At 38.3% G+C, this 22,658-nt stretch overlaps 2 protein-coding genes across 8 annotated transcripts in view; one reads left to right on the plus strand and one right to left on the minus strand.

Moving 5' to 3' along the window:
- The window catches only part of RASAL2 (RAS protein activator like 2), a 354,882-nt gene that overhangs the window by 136,758 nt on the left and 195,466 nt on the right, over positions 1–22,658 (plus strand). The gene's annotated exons all lie outside the window — the stretch shown is intronic.
- On the minus strand, positions 12,649–13,315 carry LOC122753288 (PCNA-associated factor-like). Its single transcript, XM_044000639.1, has one exon. It carries the CDS (start codon positions 13,280–13,282, stop codon positions 12,929–12,931), a length of 354 nt encoding a protein of 117 aa, XP_043856574.1. The 5' UTR covers positions 13,283–13,315; the 3' UTR covers positions 12,649–12,928.

The raw sequence follows: 22,658 nt of genomic DNA on the forward strand, positions 1-22,658 counted from the left end.
AAAGTTAGTGAAGAGAGAGATTGGGAACAGATTCCTTATAGCATGGGAAATCCTAGTTTAGAGCTATTTGGTATAGCCAGAGAGAAAATCTTCCATTCCAGCAGCCCACGTGAAGTCCCCCCACCACGCCAAAGTCCAGAAGCATAAGGACCTTGTTCCTAAGCGGCTTCTCCCAGAAGCCTCCTGGAAACAGGGCCGTACACACACATAGCTCCAAGCTAATTGGTCGGTAACACTGATTGACAGGACCCATGGGTGGCAGACATCATTTCTGGACACACATGGTTTCTTTTCAGGCCAGAGCCTCACAAGGTCCCTCCCAGCAGGGGGTGTCATTCCAATTCTCACAATTCCTAGACCATAAAGTCTGTTCATTTTGTGAAAGTAATTACCTTAGGGTTTCTTTTTTAAATTTTTTGTTATTTAATCATAAAAGCATTTTATTTTTTCCAGTTACATGTCAAAATTTCTTCCAATGATAACTCAGTATTATAATTAAATATGATTCTGTTTGTTTAAAAATTGATTTTCAATCATCTTTGCAGCAGTGCAGCTACTATATGGCTATAATTGCACTTGCCTATATAAGTTAATTTGATTGCTTGGCACAATTAGAGTATCTGTAATGTCAAGATAATGGAATGTGATAGATGAGATTTGGCAGATACTCAGGAGCCCACCTGAGTGGATTACTGACTGATTTGACTGGATTACTAGTTGACTAGATTCTTATCACCTCTGGCTGGTACTTGAGAGTACTTAAGAAAGCATGGTTCTCAGAAGCTAAAAAAAAACTTTGAACTTCCAGCCCAGTCAACCAACCAGCTTGAAGAACCTCCCATTTCTGGGAGGGGACAGGAAGGAGGAAGGAGAGTCTGCGAAGAGAGCACTGTCTCTTTTGGCTCCTGATTTCACCCTGGTGGTGGAGGAGAGAGAGATTCCAGATGACTTCACAGGAAAATTGAGGAAATATAGGATTGCCAGGCTGTAGGAATTCTGTTCTCAATCTTTCTCTTTCTATCCTTCAATAAACCCTTAAAAATCTAAACTCATTTAATCAGTGATTTTAGTCAGTTTTCCCCCAAACTGGGGGAACAGATTAGAACCCACATTTAGAATCTTAAATTACACAGTAAAGTAGTTGTCATAGGTCTTATATGCCATTTCATTCTTTCCTTTTTTGGGGGTGAGACAACCTGGTCATAAATCCAGGGCCAGTGCCTTATCCGCTGCACCACCTCGCTGCCCCCACTCTTTCCTTTTAGGAGCTCATTCTTAATATTTGTTTAGGGAACTTATTTTCTAGGTTCTATTAGTATCTGACTAAATTTTACTGATTGCCTCTCATCTCATTGTCTGAAACCTGACATGAGGTTTGGTCTAGAGATGTCCTAATGGGCTTTACATATATATAAGCCAGGCAAGCCTTGTTTAATGGACATACATCACGGATTCAAAATTTTAGATCCTGTATTGCTCTGAGATCTCATAGAGGTAACTCTCCATCCTCCACCCCAGCCTGCTAACCAAGGCTCCTCATCAGACTTCCCTTCACATAGAAGGAACACACACACACCCTAAAATCACTGAATCAGAAATAGTTTTGTCAAGTTCTTGGCAGTGTGCCAGCCTGAGAATGAGGTAAGATAGTGGAAGAACTAGAAGGTGCGGATGGTGAATCAGTCTCTTCATGCATTAGTCCAAAGTTTGCTCTTGTTGGTGTTGCCACCAGTACCACCACCAGATAGTTACTTGAAGATGCATTGCTATCTTAATGAGTCCTTCTTATCTCTCTGGTAACTTCCCATACTGTATTTTTGAGAAACACTGATGTAGCTTTGCTAGCACAACAGTATTCTGCAACAATAACACTCTTGGGTTCCTAAGTTTTACACCTCAATTGTAGACCTAATGATATACATATACTGCAACGAGCCAAGGGCACAGATGTTATAGGTAGTTTGGGCCTTGAGTAGATTTTAGAGTTTAGTATTATTGTGAAGTATTTTAGAGTTAAGTAGAGTTTACTCTGTGCCTGGCACAGAGTAAATGCTTAATAAATAGATAAATGTTTGTTCATAGATTATATTTCATTTTCTGCCAAGTATTCTTTTTATAACCCATTGTAAACACCCCTAAAGTTGCATGACCTATAAAATATTAAAAGTACCTCTTAGGAAAACATGCTAAGACATTTCATGATCTTAGATACATATTTCCACATTAAGCTACATTCTTGTTCAAACTTTATAGGGAAAATAAAAGGATAACTACTCTGGTCCGGCAAAATGGAGTTTACAAAATTAAATTGTTACAGGCTTTCAAGGCTGAGTAGGAAATGCGAAATCACTTTTCTGGAAATGCATAGGGGAAAAATGTGCTTTAGTGAAGGAAACATTTCATTATTAAAAGTATACTCCATTATTTATAGAAAAACAAAGGGTATGTGTGTGGGGGGAGAGATAATCAGAGATGAAAATATGACAGAATTTTATGTAGTTAGGTTCATCAAGAAAAGAAAGGAAAACAAGCTAGTTTGTGGGGGGGGCGGGGTTTGTTTTGTTTTGTTTTGTTTTTTAAAACCTAATCCCTTGGATTCTATTTCTCTCTTCAAGTGAGAAGGATCTGCTATAATTTCATTCTCTTTTGGGGAATCTCAAAATTCATGGTGGATGGAACAAGTTGAAAATATTGCTGAGCATTTCACTTTGGAGATTTGGTGGAACAAAATCCTACACTCCTGAAAATTTCGGCTAATAAGAAGAAAAGAGGTGGAGGTCTCTTAGTGTTGTATGTGAAATCTTGGACAAGACTTTATACAACTATAGGATATTCTGAGTAAACTTGGTTGTATGGGCGGGTGCCCACATTTTTATGACATCATGAGGTGTACAAAACAATAGATCTTCTATTTGCAGACTAGCAATGGGTGGTTGAACTGTTTTTGAATTGCACCTGCACACCCTTAGGAAGGCCAGCTTCATTCTGTTTTCTTCCAACTTCAGTTTTATGAGTGACTATATCTAAAGTCCTCAGTCATTGGAGATTTTCTAGAAGAATACCCAAACCACTCAGCAAATGTTCTGTTGTTTTACCTTCCTGTAAGCAGTGCATTTCTACATAGTATGCATATTTTGTTATACATATATTCTACATAATGGAAAGTTAGGTTTTCCCACAGATAATTGAATTGTTCTGGAGGGTGATTATTTCTTATCAATCTGCCTTATCTATCCTCCACTTAATTTCACTTCCATGAACAACTTTGTATCATTAAATAACAGCAGCATTGTGACAGGTGATTGACTGAATTGTTCTAGGGAGCAATTATGTATTCTTTATCTACTTTATGTATCTATGTTTTCCTTTCTTTTACTTCTGTTAGCAACTTTGTGTCATTAGTTTTGACCTACTTGCTTCCCTCACCTACTTTAGATATTTTAGAGCTCATTTGATGGCTACCATGGGGATTGACAGAGCAATGGACACCTTAGAATTTCCCAATTGAGATTTTCAGATTGCTCCTAGATGTGGACCTCCGTTTACTAGAACAATTCTGCACTGGATTCTATAAGATATTTTCAAGCAGATCATATATGTCAGTACAAAACATTTTCCTTATTTTACCTAAAAAGACTTTTAAGCCTAGCAGTCTAATTACCAATGATTTTCATCTAAATAGGCCTTAAGGAGTCCTTATAATGTGTAAAATGAAACTATTGAAATCCTAAAATAGTCAATAAAGTAGTTGAATCCCCATTGGTATTTCTGACCCTACACTAAGATCTTTTGACTTCTGGTTATCCTGTCATCACAGAGGACTCTTCAAAACAATTCATCTGTGCTAAAAATAAGAATGAAAAAATGTTGATAAGCAATGTGTAGAGCTAGGCTTCTTATACTTTCTCCACTCATGACCCTTTTTCACCTGAGAAATTTTTATGTGACCGCAGGTATATAAGTATATGGGTATATAAAATAGGTATACATAATCTTTTACTGTTCCAAATTTTTCTTTGCAACCCCCTCCCCCACCCCAATTCAGTTACATGACCCTATATTGGGTCACAACCCACTGTTTCAAAAGCTTTTGGTGTACAGAACCACAACACAATGCCTTGCCTGTATAGGCCATTATATTTTCTGAGTCAACAAATCTGAGCTAGAAGAGATCTCAGAAGCTATTTAGTCAAACCAGTATCTAAACACCAGACCAGGTATGACCTGACTAGGGCAAAGTACATTTGGAACTATTATTTCCCTTCATCTAGGAACTATGCCTCTCCCAATGAAGACTCTCCCAATGCTTATGGTAGAATTTTGGTTGCCACTGTTGAGTGACATTGAGCTTGTAGTCCACAAAAACTTCCAGATGTTTTTTTCAGAAAGACTGCTTTTTAAACTCTGCTTCCTCCATGACACCTTGAGTATTGAGGAATTCTGTTTTCTTACTGGGAGCAAATGAAACAATGGAGGGCTGAAGGATGCTTAAATGTTTCCCTGCCCATTCCATATACTAGCAGCATATTTCAAAATAAAGAAAAAGAAGATCTCCTAAGCCACTATTTAGTCTTTTTCTGATTCTGTGGCTCTTTATTGATCATGGGATCATAGAATCATAGATCTAGAGCCAGAAGGAAGTTCAAAAGCCATCTAATCTAGCCTCTTCATTTTACATTTGAGATAACTGAGGTCCAGGCAGTGTAGGCAATTTGCCCAAAGTCATACAGGTCATAAGTGTCAGTGGTGGGATTTGAACCCAGGTCCTCTAAGTGCAGTGCTAGTGTTGATTGAACAAAACAACAATAGGTCACCATTCTAAGACCTAACAGTGGAGGAGGCTGGAATGGAAAAAAGTGCTTAGTCACAGATTTCCACATAAACTGAGCAGTTTTTCTTCCTTTTGGGCAGGGGAAATTAACCGATTTAGTTTGGGTCTTCTTTTCTTTTCACATCACTACAGTGCTCTTTGTCTTTATCTGATGAGAATTAGTTCTCACTTCTTTAGTCAGATTTTTCTCCCTTTTCATCAGTATAAATTCCCTTTACTTTGTTCTATAGTTCTTCTCCTTCTCCTTCTCCTTCTCCTTCTCCTCCTTCTCCTTCTCCTTCTCCTTCTCCTTCTCCTTCTCCTTCTCCTTCTCCTTCTCCTTCTCCTTCTCCTTCTCCTTCTCCTTCTCCTTCTCCTTCTCCTTCTCCTTCTCCTTCTCCTTCTCCTTCTCCTTCTCCTTCTCCTTCTCCTTCTCCTTCTCCTTCTCCTCCTTCTCCTTCTCCTTCTCCTTCTCCTTCTCCTTCTCCTTCTCCTTCTCCTTCTCCTTCTCCTTCTCCTTCTCCTTCTCCTTCTCCTTCTCCTTCTCCTTCTCCTTCTCCTTCTCCTTCTCCTTCTCCTTCTCCTTCTCCTTCTCCTTCTCCTCCTCCTCCTTCTCCTCCTCCTCCTTCTCCTCCCTCTCCTCCTCCTCCTCCTCCTCCTCCTCCTCCTCCTCCTCCTCCTCCTCCTCCTCCTCCTCCTCCTCGCAGTAAGGGTTAAGTGACTTGGCCAGGGTCACACAGCTAGTAAGTGTCAAGTGTCTGAGGCTGGATTTGAACTCAGTTCCTCCTGAATCTAGGGCTGGTGCTTTATCTACTGCACCACCTAGCTGCCCCAGCTGTATTCTTTAAAATATTTTTTTGCTCATCATATTTCCATATTGTAAGGAAATATTCTACATTAAAATAAATATTAAAGGAATACTATTGTGAATTACTTTGTAAACCAAAGAATAACACAAACCATGATTCCACTTTTGGATAGTTCTATTTGATAGGAATGTTTTCTTTAATATCAAGCTTAAGTATACTTCTCTACAATTTCCTATTGCTCCTAATTCTGTGCTCCAGAGCCAAAGAGTAAAAGGTAACTCTGTGTTATGTAAACCAGGTTGTGTTACTTATCCCCTATTAAGTTGTAATTCTTGAAAACAAGTACTGTGTGTCTTAGTGTTCTTTGTATCTCCCGTCACACTTGGCATACTTCTTTATACATACCAGAGATTTCATAAATTTGTCGAAACTCAGTCTAATTAAATTCATTTTCTGGTATGTCCTTTGGTAAAAGAGTGAAACAACCAAACCCGGGTAAAAGAGAAGAAGCAGAGGAACCAGGATAGTGCATAAATGGTTTTCCCAATCTTGAATGAGGGAGAAGAACCACATTAAACAAACCGTTTAAAACATTCTATGCCTGAAAAAGAAATAAGCTTTACACCATACTTAACAAGTGATTGTCTAGCTTTTGTGTGAATATTTCTAATGAAAGGGAACTCACTACCTGTCAGTGCAGCCAACTTTTGGGAAATTGTGAAAAAGTTTTTTCTTCTGTAAATGTAACTTGGATGCCTTTCAAGTCTTCCTATTTTCCTCATTGTTTTCCTTCCTTATGGTGAAACAATATGATGTTACGTTCATATATCATGAGTTGTTAAGGGCAGCTAGGTGGAACATTGGGGAAAGAGCCAGGCCTGGACTCATTAAGACTTGTTGTTCTGACTAGATGTCACCATTCTCCAAGCCTCCTCAGCCTTCTCTATGGACTTTGCAAAACAGCTTATGTAACAGCTTTGACAAGGTGTGCCTTCCATCAAACTCTCTCCCTTTTGTGCCCCTTCTACCCCTCCTGGGCACTCTGGTACTGAAGTGCTGTGTGGTATTTTGAATTCTAATTCCCTTTGCCTATAAAGACCTTTGTTGTTGGGGGGAGGGGAGGGAGAGTTCAAGTCTGACCTCAGACACAGCAAGTCACTTAACCTCTGTCTCAGCTTCCTCATTTGTAAAGTGAGAATAATAATAATAATTAATAACAATTACATTGATAGCATATACTTCCCAAGGCTGTTTTGAAGATAAAATGAAATAATCATTGTAATGCATTCAGCACAGATAGTAATATTATTATCATCATTTCAGCCATTCTTCTATTGATTTTTCTGACTTTTTGCTGTTTCAAAAAGTGCTGCTATAAATATTTTGCCATATGTGGAACCTTTCTGTCATTGACATCCATGGGTTTATATGTGTGAGCCTAGAATGATTCTTCACTCTGTCCTAGGTATATCACTGCGTCTTGATAGGAAAAAAAAGAGTAGTAATAAGAATAATAAGAATTTCCTTTTTTTAAATTATTCTATATAAAACAATATCAACAAAACCTCTCCTCTTTAGACCAAATAAAGTATGAGAAGTATAGGGTTACATTCTCTGTTGTGTCAGGGATCTGTTGCCTGCAAAGAAATTGAAAATGTCTATTTTAACAGACTTTGTCAGTGAGTAGCTGATACCTTTAGTAGGGTATCTTGTGTACTTCTGACATTTTCCCAAAATTTCAGTGAATTGTGCCTTTAACACAATCTCAGATTGAAGAAAGATGTTTGTTAACTTTAGAATATATTTCACCTAACACTCTGGAGAGCAGTCAAACTATTTGTGATTGTGAATGCTGCTGTACTCTTCATTTTATCTCTAAAATGAAGTCTACCTTCTTCCTCCTTAGGGAGAGAAGAATGTCACAGGATTGGCTGTGTCACCAATTACTAAATGTGTGAAAACTGATCTCTCAATGGTGATGAATCGTTTATTTCTTCCTCTTCAAACCCCCCCCCCCCAACTCTCAGTCACATTCTGGTAAAAGCTTTGGCTCTCCCTCCACAGCAGCTGTCCTTAAAGAAAAGTGACTAGATTCAGTTCAGAAGGAGGCTGGTGTGGGTGTTTATTAATTTAGGAAGATGTACTAAATATAACAAAATCAAATGGGCATTGAAATTCATTCTCAACATTGATCATTTTCCTACTAAGATAAAAGGAAACCATGGTTAAAAGAAACTCTGAGTTTCCATCATTTAATCTTAGAAATGTTTTGTTTTTGAAGTTGAGAATTCTTTTTTTTTTTTCTATTTGTCTTGAATTAACACAGTCTCTACTTGCATTGAGGCCGTTTTCTTCTTCCTTCCCACTCTCTACCAGTATTAATGTACCTTAACCACAGTTGTTCTGCCTGTCCCTCTCAGCAACCAGTTGAATTTTATTTCTCCTTATAATTTGTCAGAAGTCATTTAACTCTTTCTTCTTGGTAGTCTCTATCAAAATACTGCATTGGAGCACTGGCAATAAGTACCATCAACTTTTTGGGGGGAGGGGGGCGGGACAATGAGGACTTACCCAGGGTCACACAGCCAGTAAGTGCCAAGTGCCTGAGGCTGGATTTGAACTCAGGTCCTCCTGAATCTAGGGCTACCTAGCTGCCCACCAAGTACCATCAACTTTGCAGATAATTATGGAGATAGCCACAATAGTATTGGTGGAATCATTTAAATTGAGTTATTAAATCAGAACTGCTTCATACTAAAGTCCAACAAAATGAAATATAACTCATCATTGCCATTTAAGCAATTTTACTTCTGTCTTGTTTTTGTGTCCAATGTCTATGTGCTCTATTCTATTCTTTATTCTAGAAAGTTCCAGAAACCATTGTTTTACTAATGGCAAAGGTCAAAATAAAAGCTCATTTCATCAACTATGTAAAAATATTGAATTACTTAGTTGATGAAATGAGCTTTTATTTTTATGTTTGGTTTATTTAATTCACCTATTCCCAGCCATATGGAATAACCATCTGAGAAATGTTTACTTTTTTCCTGCCCTTTATTTATTCTCTTTGTAAATGTAGTCCTTATCCAGAAACTAAAAACAAATGCCACGAAAAGTTTGTTTTCAGGCATTATTTTGGTTTAACTGAAGATAATTGCTGAATAACATTCAAATTCATCTAATAGTTTTTCATGGGAAAATTGGAGGCTGAGTTGATATGTTCTTGTTATTGCTTAAAAAACTTAGGGCAAAACTGTAACCTTTAGATGGAAATGTTATGGTTGTTGGTACTGAAGAGGAGATAGTGATTTAGTGATTGTTATCTGTCAGCATGAACAGTGACATCACTCAAAACACCATGTAGTAACTCATTTCTTAGAGCTGGTTAAGCATTGTATACCCAAAAGGCAACTTCTGAGAGAGTTGGTTTGGTATGGTTTTGGTTTTCCCCCACTTTTTGCTTATGCATCTCTCGATGGCAATTTAAAAAACAACCCTCATGTCCTAAGATACTTAGTTGCTTAATGACCTTGTAACATAAAATAACCTTAGGGGAGGATAGGAGGAGCAGATCAGAGCCTGGGTGGCCTCAGGAGGTGAAAGCATGACTCTTAGGTTCCAACTATCTTATCTTAGAGCTGCCTTAGCACAGCTCACCAACCAAGCAACCAGTCATAGGACAAGGATTTCCTTTATCTCCTTTAATCTCCAGGTACATTCATACTCTTCTTTTGTCTCTTTCTTCTCTGGAGATGGTCCCAAATACAACTACTCTCTGCCTCCAATCGTGGTAGAAGATGGGGAAGGAAGACAGCAGTGCCAGACTCCTACTCTTGCTGAAATAGATGGGAGACAGCAGATGCATTCTTTGTAAACCACAGAATAAAGGAACTTAGTCACTCAAAGGAAATGCCATGTGTTGCCTCCTGCTTACCCTTCCTCAAAAAGGGGGAGGGCAGAGGAAGAGACATTTTATTGGGCTCCTTTAATCAAGAGCTCCATGATTTTTCCTAAACTAGTTAGCTAAGAAAGCCTTTTGCTTTGCCCAGTGTCATGATATACTTCAGTTTTCAAAAAAAGGGAAACAATTCTGGCCTTGTGTCTTAAAAAGTCTTAGTCACTTAGTATTCGGTTCTTGGTACTTGAACCACTGATAACAATTCTCTATAATGGCATTTATCTTCCCCCAGGTCCATTAGATGTCAGGACAAACTAGAATTCCTAGCCTTAGTTTTTGCTGTGAGATCTAGTTCTGTTGTCTGATCTAGAATCTAATGATTCTAAAAATTGACTTAAAACTGCAAGGGACCTTATAGGTTATTTAATTCATCCCCTAATTTTAGTGATGAAATTGAGTTTCAGTAGGGTTTTAAATGTATTAGATAACCAGATCTTTAGTCAATCTAGGGTCTGAACTCAGGGTCATTGGCTCCAAGTCGATTGTTTCCACTATGCCACAGAAATAACATAAATTCAGAGTAATCTTAAATCTCTTTAAAGTGATTTTAAAAAGCAGGGGGAGGGGCTGAAGAAAAAAACCAAATTTTATTTTAGCCAGTGAAAGAACATGATGTATCAGAGGCCATTATCATAGATTACAGGTGAATTAGTCAATTAATAAGTATTTACCAAGCATCTACTATATGTCATTATTGACATGGTTATGAAATAATTTCTCCAACTATCTTATATATCCTGTACTGCTATCAAGAAGTGAACTGTATTTACTGAGAACTCTTCATGGTAGTTCTACAATGAGTAACTTTTAGGGCGCAGAAATTGCACTGCTCTGATCAAGTATTGTCATTGTTGTCATCATCATCATCATATAGCAACTCAAGACAGTAGCTAAGCCCAGAGCCTAGGAGCATAGCCACACTTAGGGGTTGGGATATGGCCGATGAGCTAGTAAAAGAATCTAAGAAGTAGTAGTCAGACAGGTAGCAGGTGAACTAAGATAGAACACTGTTTTGAGAGAAACCTTTCTCCAGCCAGGCATTTTTCTGAAAAGCAGTGCCTCTCTTCTCATTGGCACGTTTCCCAACAAAACAGCTGCAAATCCTTTCCTTTTCATTCTCTCTTTTTTTTTATTCTCAAAAAGGTTTTATTTCAAAGTATGTTCATAACAGAAAAATATTCAAATTAATTTTTTCACTTGACATTTCAATGAGCAAAAAACTTGATTACAAAGCAAAAAAAAGTACAGTATTGTACCTCCTTGATTTTGTACCTACTTACTTTGTGAAAGATATAATGGAGGCCCTATACCCTTTGGGAACACATATAGGATAGGCATTTTCTGATGCAATTTGGTTCTTACTTTTCATCTTAAAAGTAGACTAATCCATTTTATGCCTAAGAAACGTCTGGCTATTGAGCAATATATTCTATGTTAACTATTTTTACAAATTGCTTGAGTGATTCTAATTAAGAATCAGGATGCTAATTCATTAATGAAATCAACGAGCAACTATTAAGTGCCTACTATGTGTCAGACATCATATAATTTTTCTTGAGATGTTTTTCCAGTTTACTTGCTTGTTTTTTGCTTGATGGAATTACAGTAATTTCACTAAAAATTCTATTCCATGCTTAAAGTCTTACATACAATGGGGGGGAAAATCCCAAGATATTTTTATTTAGAATATTCAGAAGTCTCTGCAAGTAATGAATATTGCATATCAGCAATGATAATTCGTACTTTTGCTCACCTTTAAGGTTCAGACATTTAGTACTTAGGACAAATAATACTGCCTCATGGCAGAAGAGGCAAAAAGCACAAGACTTAGAACCAGAAGACCAGCATTAAATTTTGGCGAGATCCTTTGCTATTCTGGGCCTCAGCTCCCTCACCTAGGATATGGGGATACTAATACTATCTACACTCCCTGTCCCACATAGTTGTGGAGAAAATGTTTTGGAATAAATTCCCTGTGGAAATGGGAATTGCTTTTATTACTGCTTGTGCTATCTACCACACACAACTGCTGTCAGGAAAGCATTTTGTAAGCTGTAAAGCATTATTTACACATAAGTTATAACTAAAATATCAATTATCATTGTGACCTACGATTCTTTTCATACACAGTCAGCTTTCTTGGTTGATATGAATGTTTTGTCTCTTAATTTTTTTTTCTCAATTACATATAAAAACAATTTGAGCACTTATTTAAAAATTTGAGTTTCAAATTATCTTCCTTCCCTCCCCTCTCCTTCAGAAGGCAAGAAATTTGATATATATTTATATACAGTCATGCAAAACATTTCCATATTAGCTATGTTGCAAAAGAAAACACAGGACAAAAAAAAAATAAAATAAAAAAGTATGCTTCAATGTGTACCCAGACTCCAAAAGTTCTTTCTCTGAAGATGGATAGCATGTTTCATCATAGGTCCTTTGGAATTGTCTTGGGTCATTGTATTTCTGAAAATAGCTAGGTCATTCACAGTTGATCATACAATATTGCTGTTACTATGTACCATGTTCTCCTGGTTCTTCTCACTTCACTTTGCGTCATGTAAGTTCATGTAAGTCTTTCCTTGTTTTTCTGAAAGCCTCCTACTGATCATTTCTTATAATAGTATTCCATCACAATTATATACCAGAATTTATTCAGCCATTCCCCAATTGATGGGCATCCCCTCAATTTCCAATTCTGTGTAACTAGAAAAAGAGCTGTTATAAATTGATATTTTATCTTTAAAGGAATCTTAATCCATAAAAATGAGCTTCTATCCATTAAAAAACAGATAAATAAACAAATTTTTCCTAACTAGAGGATACCTCTCTAAATGCATCCAAAATTGCATTTGACCTCTCTTTCTGAAGAAAGTTAAGTCATTAAAAGTATATCCCTTCAGTTTTGTTAATACTGGGAAAATAGTTTTTAAACGTACAAAGTCTAACTGCTTTTCAAGCAAATGAAGGACAAAAATATGGCACTATTTCAAAAAAGATGCCAATAAAATGGCAGTGGCACAAAGATTCAAGCCCATCTCCAATGTCACAAGTTAGTTATAATACCATGAAATGGTTGTCTGATAGACAAGGAGCTTATCATATTAGGAACAGGAATAAAATACTGCTTAATATTGATGGCTATGCTAATTATTTATATATGCATATAATAAATCTTACAGTTTCCCATTCAGGACTACTTACTACTGACTGAATTTAAGCATATATTTTTAAAGTATTTTTAATTAAATTTCTGTACAACAAAATTAAACCGTAACCGTTGTAAGCAAACATATTTACAAAAATGTACAGCCTAGAATTATAACTAAAGCAAAGAAACATGAGAATGTTCTATTCTTCATCTGGACACCCATCATCCTCTGTGGGATCAGGTTGCAAAGGACGAGATTTTCTTTTAGGTTTTCCTAGGCCGCTACTTCCTGCCTCTGCTTCATCAGGAATTTGATTCTCTTTTTCTGAATGTTTAGATGACATCCCAAAGAATTCTCCAATTCCTTTTTGCCATGTGGGTGTTGGCCGTACACATACTGGGTTTCCACCAGCATACTTACTTTCAACTTTCCTGGACGTGGGCGAAGGAGAGGCGTTGGCGAAGCTAGAGTGACCCAGCGCCTTCCGGGGTGCTCGAGCCGCCACCACTTTGCGGTAGGAGCCTGGCATGCAGTCGGCCTTCGTCCGCACCATGGCCAAAGCGGGAGAGGACAGTGAAGCGACAGGAATCGGGTCAGCGGACAAGAGCTCGAACACTCCAGGGAGCCGTGGAGCTGAAAAGCTCCCTTTTCATTCTCTTAATTCTTTCAAGTCTGGTTTCAAACCTCATCATTCAAACAAAAGTGCACCCTTCAAAGTTACTAATGATTTCTAATTGCCAAATCTAATGATTTTTCCCAAACCTTATTATCTTCAGTTTCTCTCCAGCCATTGACACTATTGCTCATTCTCTTCTCCTTGATATGCTTTTCTTTAGATTTTCATGGCACTCCTCTCTCCTGGTTGTTTGAGAACCACTGACTGTTCCTTCTCTATCTCCTTTGCTAGATCTTCAGCCACATCATGACCAATAGAATGGAGGGTGGGGGGGCGGGGGGTCTCCTAAGTTTTTTCTTTTCCCTCTGTGGCGTCAATTATCATCTCTATGCAGATGACTCTCAGATCCACTTGCCTAGTCCTAAACTCTCTCCTAACCTCCAGTCTCACATATTCAAGTAAAAAGTCATCTCCATCCTGTAGATGACACCGCCACCCCAATCATCATCAGACACTTCTTTTACTGTCAAGGGTACCACCATCCTCCCAGTCACCCAGGCTATAACCCTCTGTGTCATCTTCAACTCTTCATTCTCTTGCATCCCTCATATCCAGTCACTGGTCATGTCCTTTCATTTCTATCTTCCCCCTTCTCTTCTCTGGAAGTGCTACTACCTTGGCACAGACTCTTATCCACCTCATGCCTGGACTATTACAGTAGCCTGCTGGTTGGTCTTTGTGCCTCAAGTCAGGGCCTACTCCAAACCATCCTCCTCTCAGCTATTAAATTAATCATCCCATAATTTAGGTCAACCATGTCACTCCCCATGTCTGTCAATTCTAGTGGTTCCCTTTCACCCACAAGATCAAATGTAAAATTTTCTGTTTGCCTTTTAAAGCTCTTCATTACCTGGCCTCTTTCTACCTTTGCAGTCTTTGTACACCTTACTCCCCTCCATGAGCACTATAATCCAGTGACAAATGGCCTCCCTGTTATTGCTCACACATGACATTCCATTTCCTGCAGACATTTTCATTCGTTGTGGCTCAATGCCTGGTTTTCTCTTTCCTGCCTCATCGCCAGCTTCTCTGGTTTCCTTCAGATCTCAGGTAGGAGGCCTTCTGAGGACCTTCTTTTGGGGGTCCCCCCCCCCATTCATCCTGTATGTATTCTGTTTGTAGTTGTTTGCATATTGTCTCTCTAGTTAGACTATGATTTCCTTGAGAGCAGTGACTGGCTTTGACCTTCTCTGCATCCCTAGCACTTAGCATAAATTCTGGCATATAGCAGGTGCCAAATAAATGCTAGTTGTCTGATTTATTAACTGACTGCCAGCTTTGCTCAGCTTCTGCCAACTTCTGTCTTCTCTCTTCTGTAAGCAGTTCCTCTTATTGCCTCCTGTGTTTTCTGTCCTTGACTTCTCCCTTCTTTTCCTCCTTCTGTCTTTATCTGATCATCTACCCTTGCTCCCCCTGGTTTCTAGTGTCTCAAATCAAGAACTCCCCAACCAGTAACTCAGGTCTAATTTATGATAACAAACAAAAATTAAAAAACAAACACACACCTTTCTGTGATCGTGCCAGTCACCAAAAAAGGATTTGATTTATAGCTTTTCGGATATATCTTTTACTCTGAAAATAACCACATGCAGAGTAAGCTGAGGGACAACTATGCACAGCGGCCATCTTCAAGTCCTTCGGAGCTCTGCCTTCCAACGTGTCCTTTCAATACATTTATCTCAGGGGCAGGTTTTTTCTAAGTCTTTATTACTGCTTGTTTCTCCTCAGTATTTTATCTGCCAGTCTGTTTCTTCCCAAGCTGTGCCTCTGTCTATGAATATGCATGTGTACCCCTCTCAACCTTTCTTCACATACTTTCCCATAAGTTTGTTTTTTGTTTTTGTTTTTTTGCGAGGCAATTGGGGTTAAGTAACTTGCCCAGGGTCACACAGCTAGTAAGTGTTAAGGGTCTGAGGCTGGATTTGAACTCAGGTCGTCCTGACTCCAGGGCCGGTGCTCTATCCACTGCGCCACCTAGGTGCACCCACCCACCCCCATAACTTTTTGTATCTTTTAAATTGCCACAGTGAATGGAAAGGTAAAACTACTCATGTTATTAAAGGACCGGTTGAAAGTTAGTGAAACACGAGGGCTTGTATCCCATCCCAGGGAAGAGATGAGGTATCCATTAATACATTAATTAAGAATATTAACACAGTTCTTATGTGATGTTGACTTTGAAAGGTAGTAAATATACTGCTATTTTGTCATCTCTAAAATGACTGCCATGTCAAAGAAACAAACAATTGGATAGGAAGCATATCACAATTCAAAAGCACTTCCTTCAGTTTAACCACCAAGTACCTCTGAAAAAAGCTTCAGGGAAAGCATTTCTTATGGATCATATAGACTGAGAGGTAGAAGGGGCTGGAGTAGCCATCATGTCCCACGCTCAGGGGCTGGAGTAGCCATCATGTCCCACGCTCTCGTTTTATAGTTGAGGAGACTGTGTGGCATAGAAAGCTTGTCCTTTTATTTTCCCAAGCAGATTGCTTCAGTCTCAAACTCCTTTGTCTTGCTCTGTCCTTTCTCTTTTCCCTTCCAATCACATTCCTTTAAAAAAGCATTCAGACCAGTGGATAAAGCCCTGGTGTCAGGAGGACCTGAGTTCAAATGCGGCCTCAGACACTTAACACTTACTAGCTGTGTGACCCTAGGCAAATCAACCCCAATTGCCTCACCAAAAAGAGTTAATCATGTGTATCTTTGTATCAATGAATACTGAATTCACTCCATCATAATTAATGCTTTTTATAGAGGTACTTAATAGATAATTTATTGAATGGAATCTTTAGGATACTACATATACACTTACTACTTCTTTCATAAAGTACAAAGCAAATGCCTTTAAAACTTTTTGGTACAAAATTTGGCATAAGGAATCTTCCTTGTGATCCTTCCCCAAGAAATTTGAAATACTAAAAAAAGTTGAAAATTACAAATTAGGAATGAAGCCACTGTGGATGGGATTGGGAAATAAGATAGGAGAAATTAGTGAAGTAGAACAAAGGTATACACTGCTTGTTTTGCTAATATAGTATTGTTATCTTAAGTATTTTTAAAATGGATTAGTCATTTTTATCTGTTGAGAGCTTTCTGTCATCCTTGATAATCTGAAAGTGATTTTATCTAATTATTTAAAATTTATATCAGACTTTTTTGTTGGAATTTCTGAGAAAGATTAGCAGACTTCTTTTTAATTTGATTTTTTTCTACCCTGATCTACCTTGCAATAAAATAACCAAAAGGTGGATATCAAGTAAGGGGAAGCAAAGCATTAAAGCTGGCAAATCCACATAATTAACTCTTTTCACTTACTTTAAAACATGCCTAGGTCTCCACTGTCTTAATAACAAAAACAGCCTTCATTTGACCTTTTCATCCACTTAAACTATCCTATATCTCTGTCCAAACTTTCCATCATCTACATCTTACCTTAGTCTCCATCCAGATGATCCTGACTTTCTACTCCATCCTTGTTCTTTCCAAGGTTTCCAATGGTATTTTAACTGTTGTTATGCCTTTCTGTTTTTATTCTTTTAATACTCTGCATCTTTTGACACTTGAATATCACATCTTCTGATACTCTCTGCTTTTTGTACTTAGTGACAATAACTATTCTTATTTCTCTTGTTGTTTATCTGACTTTTCCTTCTCATTCTCCATTGGATCATTATTCATCACTATGCCTTTAGCATGGATGTCATCTTTGGTGCTCTTTTCTTTTCTTTCTTTCTTTCTTTTTTTTTTTTTTTGTGGGGCATTGCGGTTTAAGTGACTTGCCCAGGGTCACACAGCTAGAAGTATCTGAAATAGAACATATTCAATATTGAACCTGTTCAACTTATTCCTCCTCTAGTGTTGTCTATTTTTGTTGAAGACACAAAATATCTACTCAGTGCCAAGTGCTGTTGATTGTACCCCACAACATCTCAGTAACCCCCTTCTCTTCATTCATATGGCCACCATAGTTCATCCTTTGTTGAATCCACTTTTTTTTTTTTGCAGGGCAATGGGGGTTAAATGACTTGCCCAGGGTCACACAGCTAGTAAGTGTCAAGTGTCTGAGGTTGGATTTGAACTCAGGTACTCTTGAATCCAGGGCCTGTGCTTTTGTCCACTGCACCACCTAGCTGCCCCGAATCCACTTTTTTTTTTTAGTGAGGCAATTGGGGTTAAGTGACTTGCCCAAGGTCACACAGCTAGTAAGTGTTAAGTGTCTGAGGCTGGATTTGAACTCAGGTATTCTGACTCCAGGGCCACTCTATCCACTGCGCCACCTAGCTGCCCCCGGAATCCACTTTTAATAATATTGAAGTTTCTGGTGTACTCACTCAAAAAAATATGATAACAAACATATCAATCCACAGTTAAATTCAAGAAGCTTTTATTAAGTGCCTCCATTTTCTTAAACACTGTGCTAGACTCTGTGTATACAAAGCCAAAAAGTGACCATTTGCCCTGAAGGAGATGACATTCTGTGAACCACAAGACAAGTTTCCTTTGGAACATTACTGTATACATGGCACTCTGCTCTGGAGATTATATAGGCAAAGAGATAGGACTTAAGATAGAGTTGACTAGCATATGCTGGCAAACCAGCAGTTCAATTAAAAAATGATTCCCTTGGAAACCTTTAAGGCCAGAGAGCATTAGCAGATTTTGATTAGGATTTTGTCAGGAAAGCCAGATGGATTCAATTTACAATCCCCATTTTATCATTGTTGTTCTCCTAATGATGAGGAGACTGTATCCCAGGAGTCTCTGCTTTCATTGAGTTTTGCTTTTGGAGTCGTTTGAATAGCATGTGGCTGTATTCTGTGTAGTGGTTTACCTAATAAGTAGGGTCTACTGCTATGGAAGACACTGTTCTCTACCCTGATTTTTATGGATGGAGGCTACCAGTGTTTTCCTGCTTAGTTTATGCTCAGAAGATTTCTATTCAGCTAAATTACAGTGGGCAGTATAGGTCACATGTCTAACTTATGCATGGGAGTTAGTCATTCAAATGAAATCTTGTCTAGGCCACAAAACCACTAAATTTATATACAAAGTTGGCACATCCCTTTAGGTTGCAGGAGTCTGGGCACTTGACCCTAAAAATATGCCTTGCATTGTGGGAAAAATTTAACTAGTGGTTCAAGTAATCTGTGTGACTAAATTGTGTACACATTTTTCATAAGACAAACTATGACAACCTTGATAGCAAGTCAGACAAGACAAAAAGACAAATCCCTGCCCTCAGGAGCTTCCTTTCTGCCAGGGGGAAGTTCTTTCTGTGGAAGGGCCATTTTTTGCTCTTTACTTACTCAAGTAAATGCTTGGTGAGGTTGGGGTGTGAGGTAAGACATTCTATGGAAGGATGAGGTCAGAATCCAAGGTGAAAGTGTTTCCAGGGACAGTGATTCAGTCCAGTAGGTTAGTGTCAGATCAGGAGACAGTATGTAAGGAGTGGCTATGTTGTTGATTGTCTAATTCACCCTTTCTTTCCCAAGTATCTACCCCAGAAAGCAGTTCTGCCCTGCATTTAGACTCAATCATACCAGTAAGAGCATGGGTTCACACTTGGGCCTAATAAATTGTATTAAGGCCCAATCCTTTTTTCCTTTTAAGTATTACAAAAAAATTGAATTCCAGTGAGGAATTTAAAATGGAATTATTATAAAATTCAACTTGAGTACTAGAAAAACATTTGGGATTCTGAGGAATCAATATTAAGAAGCAGTAGTTACACAAATTCCCCAATATCATTATTGATTTTGTTTTGTTTTGAAGTGCAATTCAGGGTGATACCTATTAGGCTTTTGGTTTCTATGCATTTGGCACTGCTGTGAGTAAGTAGATTTCATTGGCATTTGATTTGGGAGAGTCTTAATCAAATTTATTGAACAGATTCAATTTGGGTTGGCCTAGGAAGTTTATTTTGTTTCGCTTTGTTGGTTGGAGGATGGGAAGGTAAGAGAGTCCCTAAATAACTATGTTAACAATGAGAAAGAGTCTATCAAAACAAAATCAAAGAGAGCCTCCATATAATCATAGCTAACACTTATATAGCACTTTAAGGTTTACAAAACATCTTACATGTCTTATTTGATTTCCACAACAGCTTTATGAGGTGGGGTCTATTATCCCAATTACAGATGTGAAAACAGAAGCTGAAAGAGGCTGTATCTTGCTAGTATTTGAGGCAGAATCTGGACTCAGATATTCTTGACTCCCAACCCATCACTCTCTCCACTTTGCCATCTGACTACCTATACAAGTGCTAAAATGGGAACTATGGTCTCATTGGTTTAGGAATTCTCTACAATGATTAAGATTTCAGCCCATCTAAGCCTACTTATCCTTGGAAACTCTTGTTCTTATCCTCCTGTATATTTGCTACAGGAGTTCCATCCAACATAATGGCTATTTCTAGGCTTCTCCTGACATCCCAGGTGTACCACTGGAGCATATACCTGTATCTAGCTGTACACCTGTCCTTCCTCACCTTCACCATATGTTCAACCCATCTTCACTTGCTCTGAACCTAACAGAATGAAATTCATAGTGATAAATATCAAATCTTATGCTTGGAACCCAAGAAATAAACTTCACAAGTTAATTTTTGGACCAAAAAGATGAACTATGTCAATTGATGCAGCTTGGTCCTATGAGACGTTCTTAAATTCTGGTCCTGCTAGTGTTAAAGACATTGATGAGCTGGAGGACAGCCATAATGGTGAAAGGCCTCCGATTCATGCCATTCTAGGATCGGCTGAAAGAACTGAGCAGATTTAACAGTGTCTTGCATATTGTAGCTTCTTGATGAATGCTGGTTCCCTTTCTCCACCCCCTTGTTGTCTTTCAAGTAATCTCAAATGATTGTAGTGTATGAATGGGAGAAGCCTTATTAGAAGAACGCCTTTAAGGCAATGTTTGCTCTGTTGAATCAAATGCTTTTTTCATAGTCAAAACAAGTAAGTTGGGAAAACCTGCTCATTTCCTACTAGTATCTTCAAAGATGCCCTTGACTTGTGAAGAGATATCCTCCATGAAGGGTTCTTAAGAATAAGGGGTTCGTTGAAATTGCTGAGAGTAACAGAAGGCAGGAATGAAAAAGAGATACACTGACTCAGTAGAGCAGGTCCTAAAGATGAGTACTGAAGGGTAAGAAATCGAAATCTATATCAAGATCACCAAATATTTATTTAAATTATTTAATCACCCATATGTACACAAGATACAAACATATACCAAGTGTATCTACTTATGATTCAATTTATTTTTTCATTGTTTTCATTAAACTTTACTGCCTACTTGAGTGTTTAAGTTTTCTATTTCTGTAGCCTGAATTACTCCCAGTGGTAGCAACCACAAATGGTAATGAATAATACATTTAAAATAATACCCTCCCCCAAGGGGTTTCTGAAATGAAGTGATACCCAGTGTTTAAATATATGTTGATACTGCATATTGAACCATAAACAATGATTGTGTATTTCTAATAATTTTCTCCCAGTTGAAATACTTCATAAATGTTAATTTATGTCACCAATTTTTAAGCAGCAACTCTCTGAAGACAGTAGCACCATGTCATTTTACCTGGAAATGATGTCTCTTGGGTATCCATGGAATAGTTGGGAGACCTTTCGTTCATCAACTTTTTTACCTTCCATAAGGTTGAAGTGTCCAATATAATGCCAATTATGTACCACAACAGGATGTCATTAAATTGTGTATACTGTTTCTAAGGTTTTTCTGCCCTCTAGTGGCAATGTAGCATATGTCTTGTAAGTTTTATTAGAATGATAGAATTTTAAGATTTCAAGCTGAGAGGGCCATTAAGATCATCAGCTTGGGCAAAAACAGTTCAGAAAAAGTTGTTCAGCCAATTATGTCTTTATTCCATTTCTTGCTATCATTTTTGGGGACTTCAGTAATTCTTGTTAATCATTGCTTTAACACTTTGACCATACAATTTTCTGATCTGCTTTATGCAAACAACCTTTTCCATCCTGTTTCAATCATATACCAACCAGCATGATTGAACCTGGTGTCTTGGCACCTTACAGAACTGAACAACATAGAATCATGGAATTCATGTTGGATTTGGAGTTCAGATCTCAGCTTTGCCAGGTACTAGCTCTGTGGCCCTGAGAATGATACTCAGTGTCTTTTAGCCTTGGGTTTCTCATTTGCAAAATAAGGAGCTTGGACTTACTGGCCTTAGCTCCCTTCTCCCTCTAGATCTATGAAATTCTGCTCTCCAGCCATACCCTCTTACTGTTCCACTTCTTCCCTTCTGATCACTTCTGGCCATTCCTAGCCTTGATCCAGGGTTCTATCCCTTTCACTTTATTTATTCATGAGCTACTACCCATAGAATCTCTTTTCCCTGTTTCCCTCTACCCCCCCAAGAGTCAGTCTTGTCTGGGTTTAAGTCTGGGGCCACATATCTAGTCATTTTCAGAATTGGGATTCAATGCCAGGGCCTCTTTCTTCCACTGTGCCAAGCTGCTTCTTAAAAAAAAAAAAAAAAGCCAAACCCAGCAAAAATGGGTCTCCTTTGCATCAGTGATGTTCTTTCTATTGCCTGGTTCTTCCACTTATTCCCTATACTATCGAGGTATAGATTTAGAGACCATATTATATGCAGATCACTAGGCTCAGTCCTGGTACTAAAACTAGAAAATCAGCAGGCCCCCGCCTTATAACTTTACATTGTATATACCAGATAAATAAATATAGAATAATTTTGGGAACAAGAAAACACAAACAACTTGGGGGATAAGAAAGTAGATAACCTATGTCAATCTGTTTCTCTGCTCTTATTTTGTTCCTACACAAAATGAAGATTTAATGAAATGATTTCATCCATTATAAACTTATTTATGGTGCATAATCTCAACTGGGCTTCAGCAGTCCTACTTTGTTCTTGTCAGATTCCTAGCTCATACCCCACAGCAACTGTTCCAAGCCTTTCATCTAAGTTCTACTTTTAAAGCAGATCACCTAGTAAGACAACATAATGCAGTTTGAAAAGAGAATTGGATTGAGATTCTCACAAGGGTGTGGCCACCGCACAGAGCCACAGGTGAGAATTGGGTGACAATGTGGACCCCAAGGTGGATGAGTAGCCCTGAAAAGGGCTCAGCAGGCCCTCACACCAGAGGTGCTAGTTCCTCTGAACATTCTATACACCTTTGGTAACTGACAGGCCTCAAATCCATTAGTGAGTTAGGGGAATGTGTCTACCCCAAACATTCGAAGA

Source organism: Dromiciops gliroides, chromosome 4 (genome assembly GCF_019393635.1).
Source record: "Dromiciops gliroides isolate mDroGli1 chromosome 4, mDroGli1.pri, whole genome shotgun sequence".
Taxonomy (NCBI): domain Eukaryota; kingdom Metazoa; phylum Chordata; class Mammalia; order Microbiotheria; family Microbiotheriidae; genus Dromiciops; species Dromiciops gliroides.

What these genes read in the sequence shown, in the direction of transcription:
- LOC122753288 (XM_044000639.1), bottom strand. Translation starts at nt 13,282, where the DNA reads ATGGTGCGGACGAAGGCCGACTGCATGCCAGGCTCCTACCGCAAAGTG.